Source organism: Chlamydotis macqueenii, chromosome Z (assembly GCF_036417535.1).
Source record: "Chlamydotis macqueenii isolate bChlMac1 chromosome Z, bChlMac1.mat, whole genome shotgun sequence".
Taxonomy (NCBI): domain Eukaryota; kingdom Metazoa; phylum Chordata; class Aves; order Otidiformes; family Otididae; genus Chlamydotis; species Chlamydotis macqueenii.
Genome location: NC_141593.1, coordinates 28787013 through 28806541, shown reverse-complemented (window position 1 = coordinate 28806541; position 19529 = coordinate 28787013). Strand labels below are relative to the sequence as shown.

At 40.3% G+C, this 19529-nt stretch overlaps 1 protein-coding gene across 2 annotated transcripts in view; it reads right to left on the bottom strand.

Annotated features, from left to right (window-relative positions):
* Positions 1-10287: 10287 nt before the first annotated feature.
* The window catches only part of SLC1A1 (solute carrier family 1 member 1), a 53166-nt gene continuing 43924 nt past the window's right edge, over positions 10288-19529 (bottom strand). For both annotated transcript variants that reach the window (XM_086770019.1, XM_086770020.1), the window contains 4 exons: positions 17397-17519; positions 16695-16889; positions 16038-16172; positions 10288-12422 (listed from right to left, as the gene is read on the bottom strand). In XM_086770019.1, the coding sequence (XP_086626145.1) occupies positions 12176-12422; positions 16038-16172; positions 16695-16889; positions 17397-17519 (700 nt within the window). In that variant the 3' untranslated portion in view covers positions 10288-12175. The remainder of the gene's footprint in view (positions 12423-16037; positions 16173-16694; positions 16890-17396; positions 17520-19529) is intronic.

Sequence of the window (19529 nt, the reverse complement as noted above, 5' to 3'; positions counted from 1 at the left end):
AATGTCATGTTTTTTAATTTGTGCCCATTGCCTCTTATCTTGTGTCTGGGCACCTGGCTCTATACTCTTCATTTCAACCCGTCGGGTGCTTAGACACATGAATAAGATTCCCCTTGAGCCTTCTCTTCTCCAGGCTGAACAGTCCCAGCTCTTTCAACCTTTCCTCATACGAAAGACACTTCAGTCTCCTCGTCATCTTTGTGGCCCTTCACTGAACTTGTTCCAGTAAGTCTCTCTCTTTTGTGTACTGGGGAAACCAGAACTGGACACAATACTCCAGCTATGGTTTCACTAGTGCTGAGTAGATAGGAAAGATCACCTCATTCCACAGGCTTGCAATGCCCTTCGTAATGCAGCCTAGGAGGCTATTGGCTACCTTTGCCGTGAGGTTGCATTACTAGCTCATGGTCAGTTTGTTATTGATCAGGACCCTCAGGTCCTTTTCTCCAGACCTGATCTCCAGCCAGTCAGTCTACAGCACGTGCCGGTGCCTGAGGTTATTCCTCCCCAGATACAGGACTTTGCATTCATCCTTGTTCATCTTAATGAGATTTCTCCCAGACATCTTTTTGTCTCTCTGAGACCTTCTGAGTAGCAGTCCAACCATCTTACGGATCAGCCACTCCTCCCAGTTTTGTATTGTCTGTGTACTCACTGAGGGTGCACTATGAGTCATTGGTGAAGATGTTAAACAGTATTGGCCTCAGTTTTCACCCCTGGGATACACCACTAATGACTTGCCTCCAAGCCAGTAATCACACCCCTCTGGGCCTGCCTCTTCAGGCTGTTTTAATCCATCTCACTGTGCATTTATCTGACCTCTACTTTGTCAGCTTTTCTGTGAGGGTGTTATGGGAGACAGTGTCCAAAGCCTTACTAAAGTCAAGGTAAAAAACATCCACTGCTCCCTCCTCATCCACCAAGCCAGTCACCTCATTGGAGAAAATTCTCAGGTTGGTTAAGCATTGATTCATCTTCCTAAAAACATGCTGACTATTTCTGACTACTGTCTTGTGCTTCATGTGTTTTGAAAAATGTCTTCCAGGATTAGTTGCTGCATTATCTTCCCAGGGATTGTGGTGAAGCTGGCCAGCCTGTAGTTCTCTGGATTTTTCTTCTCGGCCTTCTTGAAGATAGGAGTGACATTTGCTTTCCTCCAGTCTTCAGGAACCTTTCCCAGTAGCCATGATCTTTCAAAGATAATCAAGAATGAAGTTGCAATGACATCATGCAGCTATCTCAGCACTTGTGGGTACAACCTCTTATGCCTCATGAACTTGTGTATGTCCAGTTTGTTTAAGTTCTCTTTAGTCTGCTCTTCCTTCCATGGAGGGTATGTCTTATTACAGACTTTCCCTCTGGTTCCTGGGGCTTCGAATTCCTCAAGGACAGTTTTACTAGTAAAGACTGAGGCAAAGAAGGCATTGAATATCTCAGACTTTTCCATTTCCTTTGGTATCTCCTGGCATTACCAGTAGGGATCAAAAAACCATGAAACAATGTCATCAACCACAAAATTCAAAGACAAATAAAGAAAACAAGCCAGTAACTCAATTCAAATAAGGATGACTGTCACCATGCTGCAGCGATAGGAGCTAAATTATAAAAGCAATTGACTGCTCCATGAATTTCCATGGTCATTGTACCTTGGCAATTTACTATTAAATGAGAAATAATTACATGGTGATGCCACTTTCTGCTTTTTCAGAGGAAATATAAATTTAAAACTGCAAGGATGAGTTTCCCATGAAGACCCTGTTTCTCTTTATAATTGATAGGGAAAACCTATTAATAAAAAAAAAAAATCCCTCCACATATTCACATCAGAAATGTTACCAGATTGAAGGCCACATCAACCTCGGCTTTCCCGGTGCTATCCCTGCAAGATCAGAGAGCAACTCTATGCTCCTCCTGGGTCACCCGTCCTGGCTTCCACTCCTAATGCGCTTCCTTTTTACCTCTGAGTTCAGCTGGGAGCTCCTTACTCATTCGTGCCAGTCTCCTGCTCCCTTTGATTTCTTACTAGTTGGGATGGAGCTTTCTTGATCTTGGAAGAGGTGATCCTTGAATATCAACTAGCTCTCATGAAACCCTTTTCTTTCCTGGACCGTATTCCATGGGATTTTTCCAAGGAGATTCCAGTCTGTTGTCCTGAAATCCAGCGTTGTTGGATTTTCTGGCTTTTGCTTCGATATTGCCTCTCAGAGTCCTGAAGTTCAGTGTCTTACGATCACTGTAGCCAAGACTACCCTGACCTTAACATCCACAACTAGTTCTTCCTGGTGTGAATTAACCAGTAATGTAGCATTCCATGACCTTTCGAAACATCTATGCAGTATTTAACAACAGGAACAGACCTTTCTTCTTGCTGACCTGAGTTTTGTTTGTCTCCATACTTTTTGCCAACTTACTGCCAAACATGCTAAAAAGCTATCATAGAATAGCTCAAGTTGGAAGGCACCCACAAGGACCATCGAGTCCGACTCCCTGCTCCTTGTAGGACTGCCTAACACTGAACCATATGGCTAAGAGTGTTGTCCAGATACTGCTTGAACTCTGACAATCTCGGTGTCGTGACTGCTGCCCTGGGGAGTCTGTGCCAGTGACCAATCACCCTCTTAGTGAAGAACCTTTTCCTAATGTCCCGTCTGAACTACCCCTGATGCAGCTTTGTTTCACTTCCTTGAGTCCTATTTCTGGAAGAGGGAAAAAAGAGTCTTTTTCCTACTTGGGAGCAGGGATCAAGTCAACAGAAACTGGGAGCTGAGGATGTGTTTCGCTGAGGAAGAGGAAACCTGCCTCTCACAATAACAACTCTGATTGCTTCTTTTGTAGCAGTATTTCTTAACTTTTAAAAGAAGACATCTTGCTTTAGAATGATTTTTACTGCAGACAGTTGAGGGCCAGTGCAGTAAACGGAGAGCAGGAAAACTTGTTCTCACTTCCAGAAATAACATGCCACTTCATATTCCCAAAACTTATGTATGTGTCTTGTTGTACACTTTGTTCTGAAACTTTACATTGTGTGGGAAGTCTCTAGTTTTGGAGTTGCATCTGAAAACCAGAGCAAACTGTGTTTTTAGAGGAGGTGATTTTACAAAAAAAATGTTTGCATTATGCCATGTACATGCTTTTGCACTTTTGAGGAGGGTAAAAAAAAAGAATAAGGGAGGATGAATGAGTTTATTACTGCCTGTGAAGGTTGGAGATGCTTTACATTAGAGCAAGTTTTTGTACATTAGGAAGTGCGTCTTCCTACTATTTCTTCATTTTTAGGTGACAGTTACTTCAGTGAAGTAACCCTGCTGGTACCTTACTGTGAGATAAAGCAAAGTGTGAGATCAGAAAGAGATTCTCTTAAATTTCATGTGAAATACAATTTACTGCTAGAAATAATAGAACAGGGCTAACACCACCATTGATATTACCATGTATCTCAAACAAATATTTTTAAAACTATATGCAGGCTTGTGCTGTTTTTCAGTTCAGATGAACGGTTCACAAAAGAAAACATTGTTTGGGATGGACAGGTAACAGTACTTGGCTAGCAGGGGCAGAACGTGAACACACAGGTAGGAGTTCCAGCAAGTGATTTCCCCCTTGTTAAGCAGCATATGCCTGTTTAAGAAAACCAATTTTGAAGTCGTTTCAGGAAAAGGGAATCCTAATGTCTTTCTTACTAAAGTTATGTGTCCTACTCCAGTCGTTTGTTATTTCAACCAACGTCCATTTACGTGAATAGAAACACAGAGGGGCAGCCAAATCCCTGCATCAGTATGACTTTGCACCAATTTTTATGTGTCATCTGTTCTGCCCTTCATCATATGCAAACTACTCATCATCCAATCAGCATATTGGGAAATGACGAGGAAGTCATACAGTCCAGGAAAATCTATGCGCTTCTGAGAAACAGCTTGGTACAAATCTGTCCTTCTTAGTCACGCATATTTCGTTAGAGTACCTAGAAATGTAAGAGGCATTATCTAATGGAGGCACTTTCACAGCAGCTGTTTCTCTAGGTGGAAAGAGTGTAACACAATTGCATAATGTAACTGAGGTTACAAAGAACATTTCCTGAAAGAAACATTTCATGTGATAACTTTTTTACTTTAGTGCTAATGTATTGAAAGCACAAGTTTAAGGTTCATTGCCAATAATAGTTGCTGAAATACTTTTTTTTTAGCTTCATCTTTTGACAACTGTGAAGCATCAAATACCTCAGTTAAGGTAATTAAAAAATAACAAGCAGAAAATTATGCCTCTTCCATTACTACGTATTCTAACAGAACAGTTCCATCAGGAGGGTTGAAGGTTCAGAAGACAGTAATGAGTAAGTCTTGTTATCTGTCATGCAGAAGATGATACTTTGGCACAGGGAAGATGTAAGCCTCACAGAAGTAAGCAAAGATATTAGAAAAATAATAATTCACATCAAATCCTTAATTTTGCAAAAAATAGTGATAGACTATACTCTTTCCCAGCTCAACTTTTCTGCTTACAACTGTTTACAACTTTACAGATCACATTTTAATGAAACTGTAGAAAAGTCCATCTTTGAAGTGGCCTACAATTAGGCTGAAATGGAGAATGGCTCTTTGCCAATGCCTGCGTTTCACTTGGAGGCATAGTAAGTAAAAACATACTCATGTCAGCACTAGTCTAATTTCCTTGACTATTAGCAGCAGGAGAACCAATGTAATATGATCTTGAATGGGAATTTCTTGTGCAAATACAACCTTTGGTTTAGGATTCCTTGTACAGTTGCTGAAGAAAGTCACTGCTAGCACACTAGAAGACTTGAACTGCCTTGAGATCAGGTCAGTGTTTTGTCATCTGCTGCATTGCTACATCAGACTACACGGCAGCTTTAAGAAATTGTACCTGTGTCAAATCTGCAAAAGTCTTTCACACAAAAGCTGTAGCTGGGACACATCATTGTAGCAATATGATAGAGGGTTTCTTCACTCTCTGTCATGAATTTAAACCTACCTTGGATTAGCAGTAGCTAATAAGAAAAAGCTCTCGAGCAATTGCTCTGTATCTGCAGGTACAGCCGTGTGCTGAAAAGTTTGTATCCTGACTGTCTCTGTTGAGCACTGCTCAACCAAAATACCGAACTTGCAGTGGAAAAGAATGTTTACTCTTCATGTGTATTATTCTTGGTTACTCTCTGCCTGTCATTCATTGGCTATCCTCTAGGTTCATTCAGACTCCAGCCTTTTTAGCAAGGGACTAGTAGAGCCAAATATAACGGTATTTTGTCTGATTTTAATGTCTTTTCTTTAATAATTGAACTGGCATCTGCAGTAACGTTGGAAAGAACATTGAACGGACAACACTGAAGCAGCAATCATCTAAGGTGGTTACGGTCAGAGAAAGGGTTGACATCTACTGTGAGCTAAATACCTCTGTTCTTTCCACAGAAGGTGGAAAGATGGTGATTTTATGAAAGAAAAATCACCATCTAAGGCAACTACGATGTGTCATAGACTAGCAGTTCTTACCTGTCTTCATTGAATATCGAAAAATTGGACAGCTAGTCAAAACTGAATGCCCAGCCGATGTTAAGTGAGAGGAACAGAGCACATACTAACCTGCAGTCAGTATTCTCAGAGGAGCCAGAATAATTTTGAAGTGAAGCGTACCACATCTCACCACCTGTTACAGACACTAGACTTTGCCTTCAGATGTTTTATCCTCCTCGTGAGTAAAGGATCCTTGAAAGGCATAAGATATGTGTCTAATTAACGGCAGGTTTGCAGGAGTACTTACAGAGACACAGTTTTAGGTCCTACTAGTGAATGCTGTTTTTCTCGCAAACATCAGGCATACTACTAATTATGTCTGGTATCAAAGATGAGATCAAACGTCTTTTAATATCTCCCTGCTCTTCACTGAACCCAATGACTCTCATCACAGAGTGGGCTTCTGCTCTCTTTCTTTTTAATTGTTTAGTCACAACCCACTCAAACTCCCATTTTGCAAATGAAGGTGAAAGCGCAGCTTTTGTACAAATCTCTCTTGGGGCACTTCTCTGTGGCCCATTTTTCCTGATTCCCTCACACGTCAAGAGCCAGCACAACTAGTTGGGAGGGATGCTCCTTAGCCTAATGCAGCAAAGTAAGCTTCTGTACATAAAAACAAGAGCAGCTTGCTTGCTTGTGTTTCCTGCGGTGTTCTGCCCTTTTATGAATGAGATAATATCTGGCTAAAATAATGAGTTTGCTTAGCTTTTGTCAGCCAGTCATAAGCATGAGGAATTCTGCGTATTTTTGTTAGTTATGAGCCATAGTTTTAAGGGCTTCCATTTCATGCAGCTCACAGTGAGTCTGCATACCTGGTTTACATCTGGCATTCTGAATTTTCACTTTACCTCTAATATCCTCCTTATTCTTCCTTTCCATAAAATGTATGACAACTTCTTCCTTCCTTTCTTTCCCCAGTCACTTTCTTTGGCTATGTTGTGTGTCAATTCTAGTTACGGAAATTTTCTTCCTTATTCCCTAGATGACCAAGGAACCATCTGAACAGGCTACTTCTAAATATGATTCACAGATAGACCTATGAGTTACTTGCATTATCCCCCCAGTCAGAGGGATTCGGCTTTTCAGCGTTCGTCTTGCCTCTCAACACCTCGAGTCACTGAGTCCTGTCAGGAGTCCCTGTGCTTTTCAGAACAGGTTACTAACTCTTAATCAAGTCACCTGAGTGACTTTGTGCTGTGAGAGCACAAGCTGAATGACAGGAGAGATTAACTTTCTGACTTCTTGGGCTAATTGAATTTATGATTCTCAGATAAGCGTCAGAAGAAAAATCGTGATAACTCTTCAGAAAATGCTTTCTTTGTATCAGTAACTAGAAAAGCCATGGTTCACCTAGCAAGTCTCCTTCAGTGGCTAGTACTAGATATTTCAGAAGGGGCCATGAAAACCCATGTAGAAGACAACTGCATGAAAAAGTAACTCAAATAAAGTTTTTGTCACCCCTGTCAATGGGCAGTTGGCTTTATGCTCTGAAATATGAGATTTATGTTCCATGGAAATTCTTTATTTCTCTTTATGATATCTTGTCATTATAATGAAATAGTTTTCTGTAGTTCCCTGGAGAGTTCTGCAGTTGAATGATGCCTCAGCTAGACAAAGACGACAGATGTACTCCCTTCCATTGGTTTCGCATTTATTGCCTCTGAATTTCACAGTGTGTGCTCATGATCCTTATCTGGAGAGGAACTCAGGTTCAGTTGCCCTCCTCTCTAGCATGCAACTGCCTGTGTCCTTCTGTTTGAACTGGATGATCGTCCCCTTCAATTTGTGTAGGAAGAACCCTACATTCATGAGTGCTCATTTAGTTGTGGGATGTGCATACGGGGTTAAGATTAGTTTCTGAGGAGCGTGAGCAACCATTCTTGGTGTTTGCAGGGGCATTCTCTAGCTCTGGTTTGGAGAAAGTGCAGCATCTATTCTGTGCCCTCCTTCAGGCCCAGCTCTCAAGCCAGACAGAGTCACACTGAGCAGTGAAATACTAGACACGATTGGCCTTCAACTTTGCAGAGGGAAAGTAGGTAAACTCCCGCTGCTACACAAAATCACTTCCTTCCCATGTGAGTAGGGCAACTCTGTTTTGCTGGTTCCCTGCAGGACCTTTGGAGACCAGTGTGCAGTGATATGCCGTGGAATGCAAATTTACGCCAAATCCTCTGAGCAAGGGTTTAGGTTAGGTATCCATCCTCTACCAATTTTACTGTGTGAGAGAGAACTTTTCACTGTGGCAGGTCTTGCTCAATAGACAGACAGGTATAGTAATGCTGCTGACTTTCTGCAACCATGTGCTGTCCCTCCCAGTTCAGACCCTGCCATCTACCCTCATCATGACTCAGACAAAGTGAGTCTGATCTAAGACTACTTGCTCCCCAAGAGAAGAAAAAAACAACGGTGCAGACAGTTCAACTTCCAGGCAGGCCACATAAACAAGCCTGAAATGTAATCTGATCCTGGAGGATACAGTTTGAAAAAGTGCTGTGGGAGCTGCACCCATGTAAATCCCTTGCCTTACTACTGCTTTGCACAGGGGAGTTTTACTATGCCTTCGTTATTCTGAAGCAGGATCTGACTGTGCTGGGCTCTGAGTTACAATGTTTTGCCCCGCACAGACAATGTCTTTAAGGGACCATTTTGTTTCCCTTTATGTACTAAGCATACTGGGGATGCGTACTTCCTTCTGCACCCGTTATGCACCTGCGTACAAATACTCATAAGCATACTAGGACAGAGTATTTTTTTCTGTCAAGCAAAGCTATTTTTTTACCACTACTTCTTGAGACTTCAGTCCAGCGCTGAAACACAGTTAATCTCAACTTCACTACAGTGAAAGAAAGAGACGACTCATGGGACTAATGACAAGAAGTGCTTTGCTGGAGGAGTCAGGAATAATCAGGATTTGGTCAGGAACGACTTATTGCTGACCATTCTGTACCTGGCTGTGATCCGATTTCCACATTCTATGTAGAGCCTATTGGACCTGAGGGAGGATCGGGAATTTGGGAAAATGACGCCTGGACTAGATTGGGCTTGACTGCCTGTGGCAATTTAGGAAAATTTCTCTCTCACATGAAGAAGCCCCAAGGATACAGTGTTACTGTTCGGCCTTATGAATGACCTTTTCATGCTGATTTTACAGCCATTGAGAACAGATTTCCATTAATCTGTAACTTGCAAGAGCAAATGCAGAGGGAGTAATAAGAATTGTGGTGTTTTGTTTTGTTTTGTTTGTTTTGTTTAAGTGAAGGGGCCTTCTTTTGTAAATGCAATGCCTTTTGTTCAAAAATATGAGCACTGCTGCCACATATCAGTATTTTACCTGGGTGGATTTTATCTGGGAACCCGCTTTCTCATATCTTTGAGCAAATTAATTACTCAACCTTTTCACAAATGGATTTTGAATCACAGAATGGTTGAGGTTGGAAGGAGCCTCTGGAGGTCACCTGGTCCAGTCCTCCTGTTTTTACCTCAGGTCTCTGCAGAGACCTGTCTGTTCATCTGCTTTCTGCTTCCTTGTGCTGCAGGCTCCCAGCCCCTTGCTGTCATGCTTCCCATTCTTTTTAAAGGAACATAGCCAAGAAGCATGTCTACATAAAGCAACTTGGATGATTCTCTCTAAAAAGCTTCATCTTGAACTAGTAAAGCCCCACGCAGAAAGGCAGATTTGAGCTGAGGTCTGAAAACACTGTATTGCCATGCCAGTGCAGTACTAGGCTCACCATCTGTACCGCATCTGTGTCAGTCTACACAGAAGCATCCTGGGTGCTTCTGCACTGTCTTGCTGAATCCGTAGATCAGCATGGGGCCAGTGTTTGCAGGGCATCTTGTTACGCCTGCATCAGCTGGTACTACTCACTGGAGAAGGCTGGTCTTGATTACACCAAGACTTTGCCAGAGCCAGTACTGCTCTCCACAGTTTTGGCACTGATTTCCTCTCCAAAGTCTAAAGGCATATTTCCTCTGTCTTTATATGGCATATGGTTGTGGTGTGTATTTTGGGATTTTTTTTTTGCAAGTGTCGTGGTCTGCGTAGTCTGGTCCGATCGGGGCTGAACTACGACAGCAAGCCTCTATTGCTTTAAAAAATTATTCTTACATAAATGTCCCCTCAATTTCTTTGTGATCATAATCTGTTAAGTAATATGCAGGCAGTTGTCCTGTTCTCACAAATTCAGCTACTCTGAATTCTCTGCTTCTTGCTCCTCGCATGCTTTTCTCAATGGTGGTGATGATGTAGATATTTTGGGGCCAACTGAGGCTGTCAAGAACAGTGCAACATTTGATAAACCCTATGAGGAGCAGTAAGTCAGAAACAAAAAAGTCTTGTCTGCTCAAGATTTTGCCTTTGCCAACAGCCAGTGGAGATACTGGCTTCCAGAAAGAGTACTTATAAACAGTATATATACAGTATCTTCAGTACATGGTTTGGTCTCTTGGCGGTGAACAGACAGCAAAACAGCACCATCAACCCCTGCTTAGCTCAATCTGATCCATATAAAAAATTAAATAATTAATACCTTGCTTAGCCTGTGTTTAATAGTATACTCCCAACCCGGATCATCTGTAGTAAGAGGACTGTGCTCTTAAGCATTTATTTCATTGGAAAAAGAGAGTAATTCTTGCAAAAACTACAGCTGAGTCACTAGTGAAGATAATATAAACTCTAAATTCAAAATGTTTTGTTTTCTTGCCATAGCTAAAGGAACTCAATATTATACAGAGAGGAAAGGATGGTAGGCTAAAACAAGAGTAAAGAGAGAAATTATTTATTTAGAACACGTTAGGAACACAGTACATCATAACAGGGTGACTACATAATGGGGTGATCATAAAAGGGTGACTTAAAAAGGTAAAGAAAAGACAAAGAGTAGATTACAGAGCAGTTGCGGAAACTGGTGAATCTTTTCCTCCCATAAGCAAAGCTGTACAAATAAAGACTGTCTCATACCTTTTCTGCACAGGTAAAAGATTGATTTACTCAATCTGTGCATTTTCTTTATTTTGTATAAACACACCAATACTTAGATTAACACTTCCATATAGTTTACAATGTTTAATTTAAATGCAGTATTATGTCTCATTGACTTGTTGATTTAAGGTGCAATTTATCAAAACCTACAGTAAATATTTTATTCTTTTCTGAATCAGTTCTCTTTGGCACGCTTCTGGTTTATTTAAATACAAAAGTGTAGGATTGAATCGAGTAGATAACACTGTAGGAACTTTTTTTTTATTCACATACAAGTGCAACTTTAGGTTTACCACAAGCTTATTTACAAATAAAGAACTGTATATGAATTTCAGTTTACTTTACGTACAAAATGACTAATGATTTTAATGTGCAAGGCAAAAAAATTTCTTACAGCAACTCCGCCCTTGAGAGAGTGATTTTTGCACCATGGAAATCTTATATAAAATATTTTAGAAAATGGAGATTTCTTATGAGGAATTATTGGTGCTTCTTATCCTATAGCAAGCCACCCAAACACATGACTTTCTGGGTCTAGGAATGCTTCATAAGATACAGTCTAGCTGATATGTTGGCACTGTAGTAGTGTTGCAGCTACAAATGTGCATGTTCAACTGGCAAGCTAAACCAAGGAGCAAAAAACCAACAAGCCTGTGTAAAAAGCTTAGTGACAGTGGCTTTTTCTAGAAAAAGGTATGCCTCCTATATTCTTGACACTATATCTAGTTTTATTCTAAGGAGGAAAGGTTTAGAATTTGCACTATGCATTGCTATATAGTCCATTTTAATCTTCATGACCTCTGCCTAATTTTGGGTTGATTTATATTTGGTTAGAGTAAAAAATGAACAACAGTAAACAGACTTACTTCTGCTTCTGATGGAAATGTACAAGGAGGCCATGAAAGTGGACCTAAATTGGTGAAGTATCACTTTACAAAAACTCTTCAAATGCCAGAAGAGCAAACCCATAGCAATTTATTTCACATCTGAAGGCCAATCCCAGCAGCTGGGATTCACATCAAAGGCATGAGGAAACCTAGCTACATAAACACTGAAAATTCTTCCATGCCCAATTATTTCACAATTAAATAAAAATGAAACCCCGTTCACAGTAAAATAGTTATTACAAGGCCTTTCTGGTCTGTTCCTTCCTGAATCATAGTATCCCCTCAGCTGCAGAAATGAGTATTTTGGCACGTGATCAAGTTACAGTAGGTGTCAAGTACAGTGCAATCTGTTTAGAAGGCAAACATGTTAAAAAGGGATTTCATACAGGTGCTTTGTAATGTGGGTAAGAAGTGGAATGCTGTGCTACTCCTGAGTAAAACACATTTGGCTGTCCCAGCTAAGATACCCATTTATGAGCATGCTGATTCCAAAGAGGCATTTCATAGCCTTTGTAATAGTGTATATGCTTGGAAAAAAAAAAAAAAAAGTATTTTACAACTGTCTTCTTCTTCAACATATCAGCAAGGACTAGAAGTGGTGAGTTCAAATTGTTGGGAGAGGTGATGAGAAGGGGGTAGAACTGGTAAGGAGAATCAGAGTCTGTGTAGTAAATCAAATGCATGTGAGATTTAATTCATTCTCAATTATCATTTAAGCTTTTTGAGATATTGCATACGGCCATGTCCTTTAGTGCTCCTGTTTTACCTGAAAGCTACTGGCTTTAGAACTGAGATGTCTGTGTGAAGGATATGGTGTCAGACTTATCTACAGCAAAGCCTCCATTGATGTACGATTTCTTGGTCTCTGTTTCATCACTATCAAGTATTGTTGTTTCCAAGGCAAAAGGATTGACTATGTTGACTTCAGAGGTGACATCCATCTGCTCCAGCTCCTTTTTAGAGAGCTTTTCCACTATCCCTGTACCAAAGGCATCTCCCAAGACATTCACCATTGTTCTGAATCGATCCCTATGGAATAAAAATGTTGTCAGACAAATCATTCTGTATATTACTTAGAAAATCCTTTTAGCAAAAGTAAGCTGCTCTAGAAAATGCAGAGCTACTTTTTTTACCAATGCGGATTTGGGTAATTCTACAACTAAAAGAAAAAATCTTGTAGAACAAGAAACAGAATTTTCCCCACATGCATTTGAAGAAACCAGGAATCACTTTCATGACAAATTACTTTGTAGAGGGTATGCAGAACGGCAAGACACATCACTAGTCTGTTAGAGTAGTTAGCACACTGCTGTGCATAGCCCCACAAAATGTTGTAGGGATCACTGCTCAGGCCCTGAAGTATGCTACACAGCTGGTTCTCTTTGTGATGAGACTGCTTTTGTTGGGAGAAGAGACCGTGGGGTTCAGTAGAAGAGCCTGTGTTGTGCTTTTTGTCTTTTTAACAGCCACAGGAGTGCCTAGCCACAGCATATTCAGTATTCCGGCCCAAATCCTGAAAATGGGAAAGACTATCTTCTTTCAGCTTCTCCTTCTTAAAGGGTTGAAGTACAAAGTTGTATTAACAAGTCACTTAGAGGAATATGATACTTCTGCACTGCTGATTTTTCTCCCAATGTGACTTGCAAGCCTTAAAAATCTGCCACTACTTGGCAGAGGAGCAACAAAACCATGCAACATAGCGAAGTTTGAAAATTGGTGTGGAAGTAAGGTAGGGACACTGGAAGGTCATGCTTCCTTGTTTTTTTTTCAGCTACATAGCACTGCAAGGGTTTTTTTTTGGCAGAGCAACTTGCTCTGTCTATGCAGAGATGTTGAGGTGGACATACTGACAAACAGAAGGGACTGCAAAATCGACACTGAAGTGAATTGGCGTGCCTAATATACATATTATTCTACTGCAACTGCTGAACTCCAGTGCTAAAAAGCGCTCATGTGTTCTCCATGTGGAAAGGAAATATATGGCAGAGAAAGGAAAAGAGAGGGGTAAAGTAAAATTCTGGTAGGATCAGTGTGTCAAGTGAGGAAATCAACAGCACTGGAAACTCATCTTTCATAATACTTCTCAAAATTTTTCTATTCTTCATTAAAAACATGGAAGGACTCCTCAAGCCTATGTAATAAAACCTTGGTAAGTTCAGAATTAACTAGAGGATTGTTAATAAGCCACTACTAGCAGGTTGCAAAATAATACATTTTATGCAATAAGTACAAAAGGCGAAAGTGTTAATAATCTACGTGGCATCATGATGTGCATTCCATCTGCTGAGGTGCAAAATGCACTGGCAATGATCCCTGGTACATGAAATTAATCTTTAATTTGCTTTACACAGCAAGACACATTAATCTGAAAAATATATCAATCAGAATCAGGAACAGCTTGAATTCTTTGTTTGTTTCATAGTGAAACAGCTAGCTTTCATGTATTTGTATTGTGCCTAAGAATTACATAAATTGCAGCCTTTCAAAGTGGAGATGAGATCAGATCCGTAAAATTATAATTACTATGAGAAATAGGGAATTACTGATCTCTTTCTCTCTCTCTCACTCCTAAAGAATTAGAGGGCATCAAATAAAATAATTAGGATGTAGATTAAAAACAACAAAATCAAATATGTGTCTGCATGACACATTTTTAGGTTGTGGAATTCCTCTCCACAGGACTTGTAGAAATCTAAAAGTTTATATGGGTCCCAAAAGCAATGAGGCATTCAAGGAAGAACAAATCTATTGAGAACTGTCAAAACAAAAATCTCCTCTAGCTCAGGAACTCTCTGAGCTGCAATTTGCAGGAGGCTAAATTGAGTTGTATAATGATTAAGTTGTCTCCACTAATACCAATGAAATATCACCCATGCTGAGTTACTGCAGGTGAACAAGACCTTGGTCTAAGCACTAAAGCTGGTACAGTTTAGGAGGCAAAAAAGCTGTATTACAAACTGAAGTTAAACTCCCTGACTTGTGAATCCTGTTACTCTTTCCCAGTGAATCATGGGGTAAAGCTGAATGTTGATGTCCTTCTGAACTTCAGAATACAAGCTGAGTGGTGTGGGTGACATGCTTGAGGGACAGGATGCCATTCAGAGGGACCTGGACAAGCTTGAGAGGTGGGCCCATGTGAACCTTTGAATAAGACAAAGTGCAAGGTCCTGCACCGGGGCCAGGGCAACCCTGGGTATCAATACAGGTTGGAGTATGAAGGGATTGAAAGCAGCCCTGCTGAGAAGGACTTTGGGGTACTGGTGGATGGAAAACTAAACATGAGCCATCAGTGTGTGCTTGTAGCCCAGAAAGCCAACCGCATCCTGGGCTGCATCAAAAGAAGTGTGGCCAGCAGATCGAGGGAGTTGACTCTGCCCCTCTACTCTGCTCTTGTGAGACCCCACCAGGGTGGGGTGTGTGCTGGCTCTGGAGACCCCAGCATAAGAAAGACAGAGACCTGTTGAAGTGAGTCCAGAGGAGGGCCATGAAGATGATGAGAGGGCTGGAGCACCTCTCCTATGAGGACAGGCTGAGAGAGTTGGGGCTGTTCAGCCTGGAGAAGAGAAGGCTCCAGGGAGACCTTACAGGTGTCTTCCAGTACTGAAAGGGGGCTTATAAGAAAGATGGGCCTGTTGTGATAGGATGAGGGATCATGGTTTTAAACTAGAAGGAGGTAGATTTAGGCTAGATATAAGGAAGAAATTTTATACAATGAGGGTGGTGGAACACTGGAACAGGTTGCCCAGAGAGGTGGTTGATGCTCCATCCCCAGAAACATTCAAGGCCAGGTTGGACGGGGCCCTGAGCAACCTGATCTGGTTGGAGATGTCCCTGCTCCTTGCAGGGGGGTTGGACTAGATGACCTTTAAAGGTCCCTTCCAACCCAAATTATTCTATGATTCTAAGTTGAATAGAAAAGACTTCTGGTGAAAATGTTTCTCTCCAGAAAGAGCTGTTTAATGGGACTAAGGAGTTTTAATGTGCTCTAAGGTGAGATGGTTGGGATCAGGCATAAGGAATGCTTTCTGAGTCTGCACGTGTGTGCTTGTTGATCAAGGGGCTGGGACTTTAAAATCTCTCAGTGAAGAACAGCCCTAGCAAAGTAATGCTGGCAGTACAGACCCATGTACAGCCCATCATGTATGTGCATGTGGAATCAAGGATCAGCTTTGCTTAGTTCATGTTGTGTTCCATTCCCTCTTCACCAGTATGTGGATATTATGTGCTTTATGGAAATTAGCTGAGATGTTCTGTTTGTGATTGCATTTGATTTTTATGAATGGTGTATGAATTCAGCATAACACGGTGGCAGATGAGATACTCCAGAGGCGCTCCTTGGTACTATAAAATTTGACTTTCCCAAGTATTATGCTAATGAATTATTAATGCTGTGGTTAATAGCACCTCTGGATGTGAGCTTATTTACTGCCATCCCACGCAGTAGGACTTCTCCCAGAATTAAAGCCACTACTGCATTCAACTCTATATTGAACAAGTCTGGCCATGAAAACAATCTTTGTGCAATTCCTGCAACAGTCCTAAATTATTTTGTTGCTTCCTTCTCAGACCCACATGTTCCCACACAACTTAGGTAAACATTAAAAAAACTGAGAAAGAATTAAATACCAAGTCTCTTAAACTTACAGAAGCCAGTCAACTGCAATGATCAGAGTAACATCTTCGGCAGGCAGGCCAACGGCACTCAATACAATCACCATGGTGACAAGTCCGGCTTGGGGGACGCCTGCAGCTCCAATGCTGGCTGCTGTAGCTGTGACACTAAATCCCAAATAAAGTCCACAAAAGGGATTCAGAATACACGTTTCTCACAGAAACTCTATTTTTTTGGCACAAATAGGCTTATTCCACTGCAAGAAAGGAGCCCAAGCTTTCCAGTTTTCCTCTTGAATAGTATCTACTTAAAGTCTGGTGAGAAGTTTATGGGACAAGTCATGTATAGATACTGTTATGTTTATACTGTACAATAATAGGCAATGCATGATTAACAAGCAAACTGGACAGAGCAGAGGTAGAGGCCAAGTTGTGTTTGCAAGTGTTTGCAGCAGAAGAATAATGGCAATTTCCAGAACGATGCTATATACCAGCTGCCTGTACTGGCCCATCCCACCTCCTCATCAAGTTGCACGGGCAAGGCCTCAGACCAAGAAGTGTGAATGTTTCTGTTACTTCCTGTGCTGTGAATGACAGTTTCATCCTTACCATGCTTTATCCAAAGTTAATGTACCATTCATTAAAAAAAAAAAAACTCCAATAAAATACGTGTGATGGCTTTAGTCTTACCTAATGGTAACTATTTGGCCAATATCCAGTTCTAAGTCATTCAGTTGTGCAATAAATACAGCTGCTACTGCTTCATAAAGAGCTGTGCCGTCCATGTTGATGGTAGCTCCAACTGGAAGAACGAACCTGGTAATTCTTTTGTCAATGAAGTTTTTTTCTTCCGCACAGCGGAAAGTGACAGGCAAAGTTGCTGAACTGGCACATAAACACAAAAAGTAAGTGCAGGCAACAGCATACCATTTCCCTTATCTTTCCTTTTCCTCAGAGCCTGATCCGCTCTAAGACTCAAATGGAGATCTAAGGCTGCATCATGAAAAAGCAAAGTAACTTTTGTTGTCTCTTCTGATTATGGGAAGAAATAACAAAGTCTTAGTTATCCTCAAAACTACATGGTAAAATTGTCATGATGAAACAGAAACAGTGCAACAGCTTAAACTCTAGCAAGTCCGTGACTAATGAACTGAACAGCAAAGAAGTGTCTCCTCCTGGGAGGGGCAGACCTATTTGGTGTAAGGCCAGAGCAACTATAGTGCCCCTTTGGGAACTACAGAAATAATGATGAAAGTAGTACTTCAACCTTCAGAGGACTGAGAATTGTTCAGCTGAAATCAGGGTATGTAACAAAGTAGCAATAAAACTAGAGCACGAACAATGCAATTACTACTAAGAACATTACAAAAAATAAATGTTTCTTTTGTTTACCTGGAAGAAATCATGAGGGCTGTCAGAAGTGCCTGAGCCATCCCCATGGCAAACCGAAAAGGATTTTTTCTTACTATTATTAAGTAGATCAGTGGTAGAATTATAGTGGAATGGATTGCAAGTCTGCAAAATAAAATGGACAAGTTAAACAAACGGATCCATCTCATTGCTTTGTTTTAATAAGACGATGATAATAAGTACCTAGTTCTATCCTGGAGTACACTTATGAAACACTAAAGATGACTTCAGTGATGCATATGTTCAAACTTTAGAGAGTACGCCATCTTAAAAAAATGCAGACTAATGCTGTTCTACACTTTCTTTCAGAAGACACAGAGAAATTATTAATTGTCTCTCTTCCCAGTGTAGAACAAGAATTAAGTAATATATTGGAAATAATTTTAAACTGATGAAGATGAGAAAACTAAAGTAATAAATAATATTTAAATTGATATGCAAAGGGTGATTTGAAATAATGTAAAAAAACTTCACTCTCTTGACAAATCCCTACAATCCAGACTACAGACAAATCAGAAAGACAAACCAAATGATTCTTCCAAGTTTATTTGCCTTGCCAACACATTTTGGAATTAAAAGTAAATATGGTTCCCAGTCAGGGACAGATGAAGTCCACAGCTTTCAGCAGAAATTTCAAACACGACCCTATAAAAAAAAATCACACTTACTTTGTGAAAAACTGTGTAAGCTTAGGTCTACGATTAAAACGTAGCAAGGTATTTTGGGCTGTACAAATAAGATTTATGTAGTCTCACCATCTTTAATATTGTAAGATGCTGAAATACCATATTTTGAAACTATTAACTTTTAAAGTAAAGTGTGTGGACATGCAAAAGATGCTCTTTACTTTAGCTGCTCAGGTGTATTTGCCTTGACATTTGGGTGGGTCTCAGGACAAATTAATCTTTCAATTTGCGCATTAATTTTGAATGTTGTGCATTAATCCTGAATGTATATGAATGCAGAGCTTTGTGGGCATTAAGACTAGAGGTGAACAGCCTCTTGTGAGTATATTTGAAATGAAATTTATGTGAAGGGTCTGTGAAATATTTCCTGTGTTTCAAGGTTGCAAGCAATTACAGCAACATCAGCTTCTTGTGAAAGGAAATTATCATAGCCTGAAAACATAAAGCCCAGAACTGTCGTCATGTTTGACCTTGGGATTTTTATTCTGTCCTCACAAGATGTTCTTGTGAACATTACTGTGTTGTAATAGTGCTTTATGATTTCAGAGCAGCTGATAAAGATAGTGATAAATCATGGTACCATGTGTTCTGCCAAAATCAGGCAATTAAGAAAACAGGAGCCAGAGTATAGAATTCCACAACAGCAGCAAAAATCACCCACAAAACCTAAGTCTTTGTTTCCCTGGAAAAATTATGTTTTGAAAAGCAACAGGCATTTAAGTTTTCATTCTGCATGTGAACAAATGATTTATGCAGCATAATATAAATAACAGCATGCAACATGTATTGATAACATTTTGCAAAAAAACTCTAGAAAGAAACCTAACAATTTACACAGTGGTGCCTGAGAGTAAACTGAATGCTGCAGAACGTACATAAAAAACATAAAGTGGTATGGATGTCATTGGGTGTCTTAACAAAACGTTGATGACAATAAACATCTGAAGTATGTCTACATCTAGAAGTATACTGACTGTCCAATAGCTATTTTGGAAAACTTAGATCTGCATCTTTTTAGTGGCAGCATGAACAAGGCATTATCCAAAATAAAGTATTTGTGCATCTCTGCTTTACTAGTACTGATTTTCCTGAAACAAATTCAAAGCAATATTTATTTTCATGCATGAAATGCAACTAACAGCAAGTAGCAGAAATTTTTATACCAAAAATCACAATCAGCAACTGAAAACAGAAATTCTAATAGCATTCAGTTTTTAGATAGGAAGAATCTTGTCTCTCAGAATCTCAAACTGGCATTCCTTATAGAGTCCAGAGATGCAGCTGCCTTGCTGCTTTCAGAACAGACAAAGGCACAGGCCAAAGACAGTCTGCTTGCTGCAGCTTCCTTTTTCTTTCCCCCCACCTCAGGCTGAGTCCTCTGGTACTTGTATGATTTCTCCTACTTTGATTTTCCTCCCCTGTAATTGCT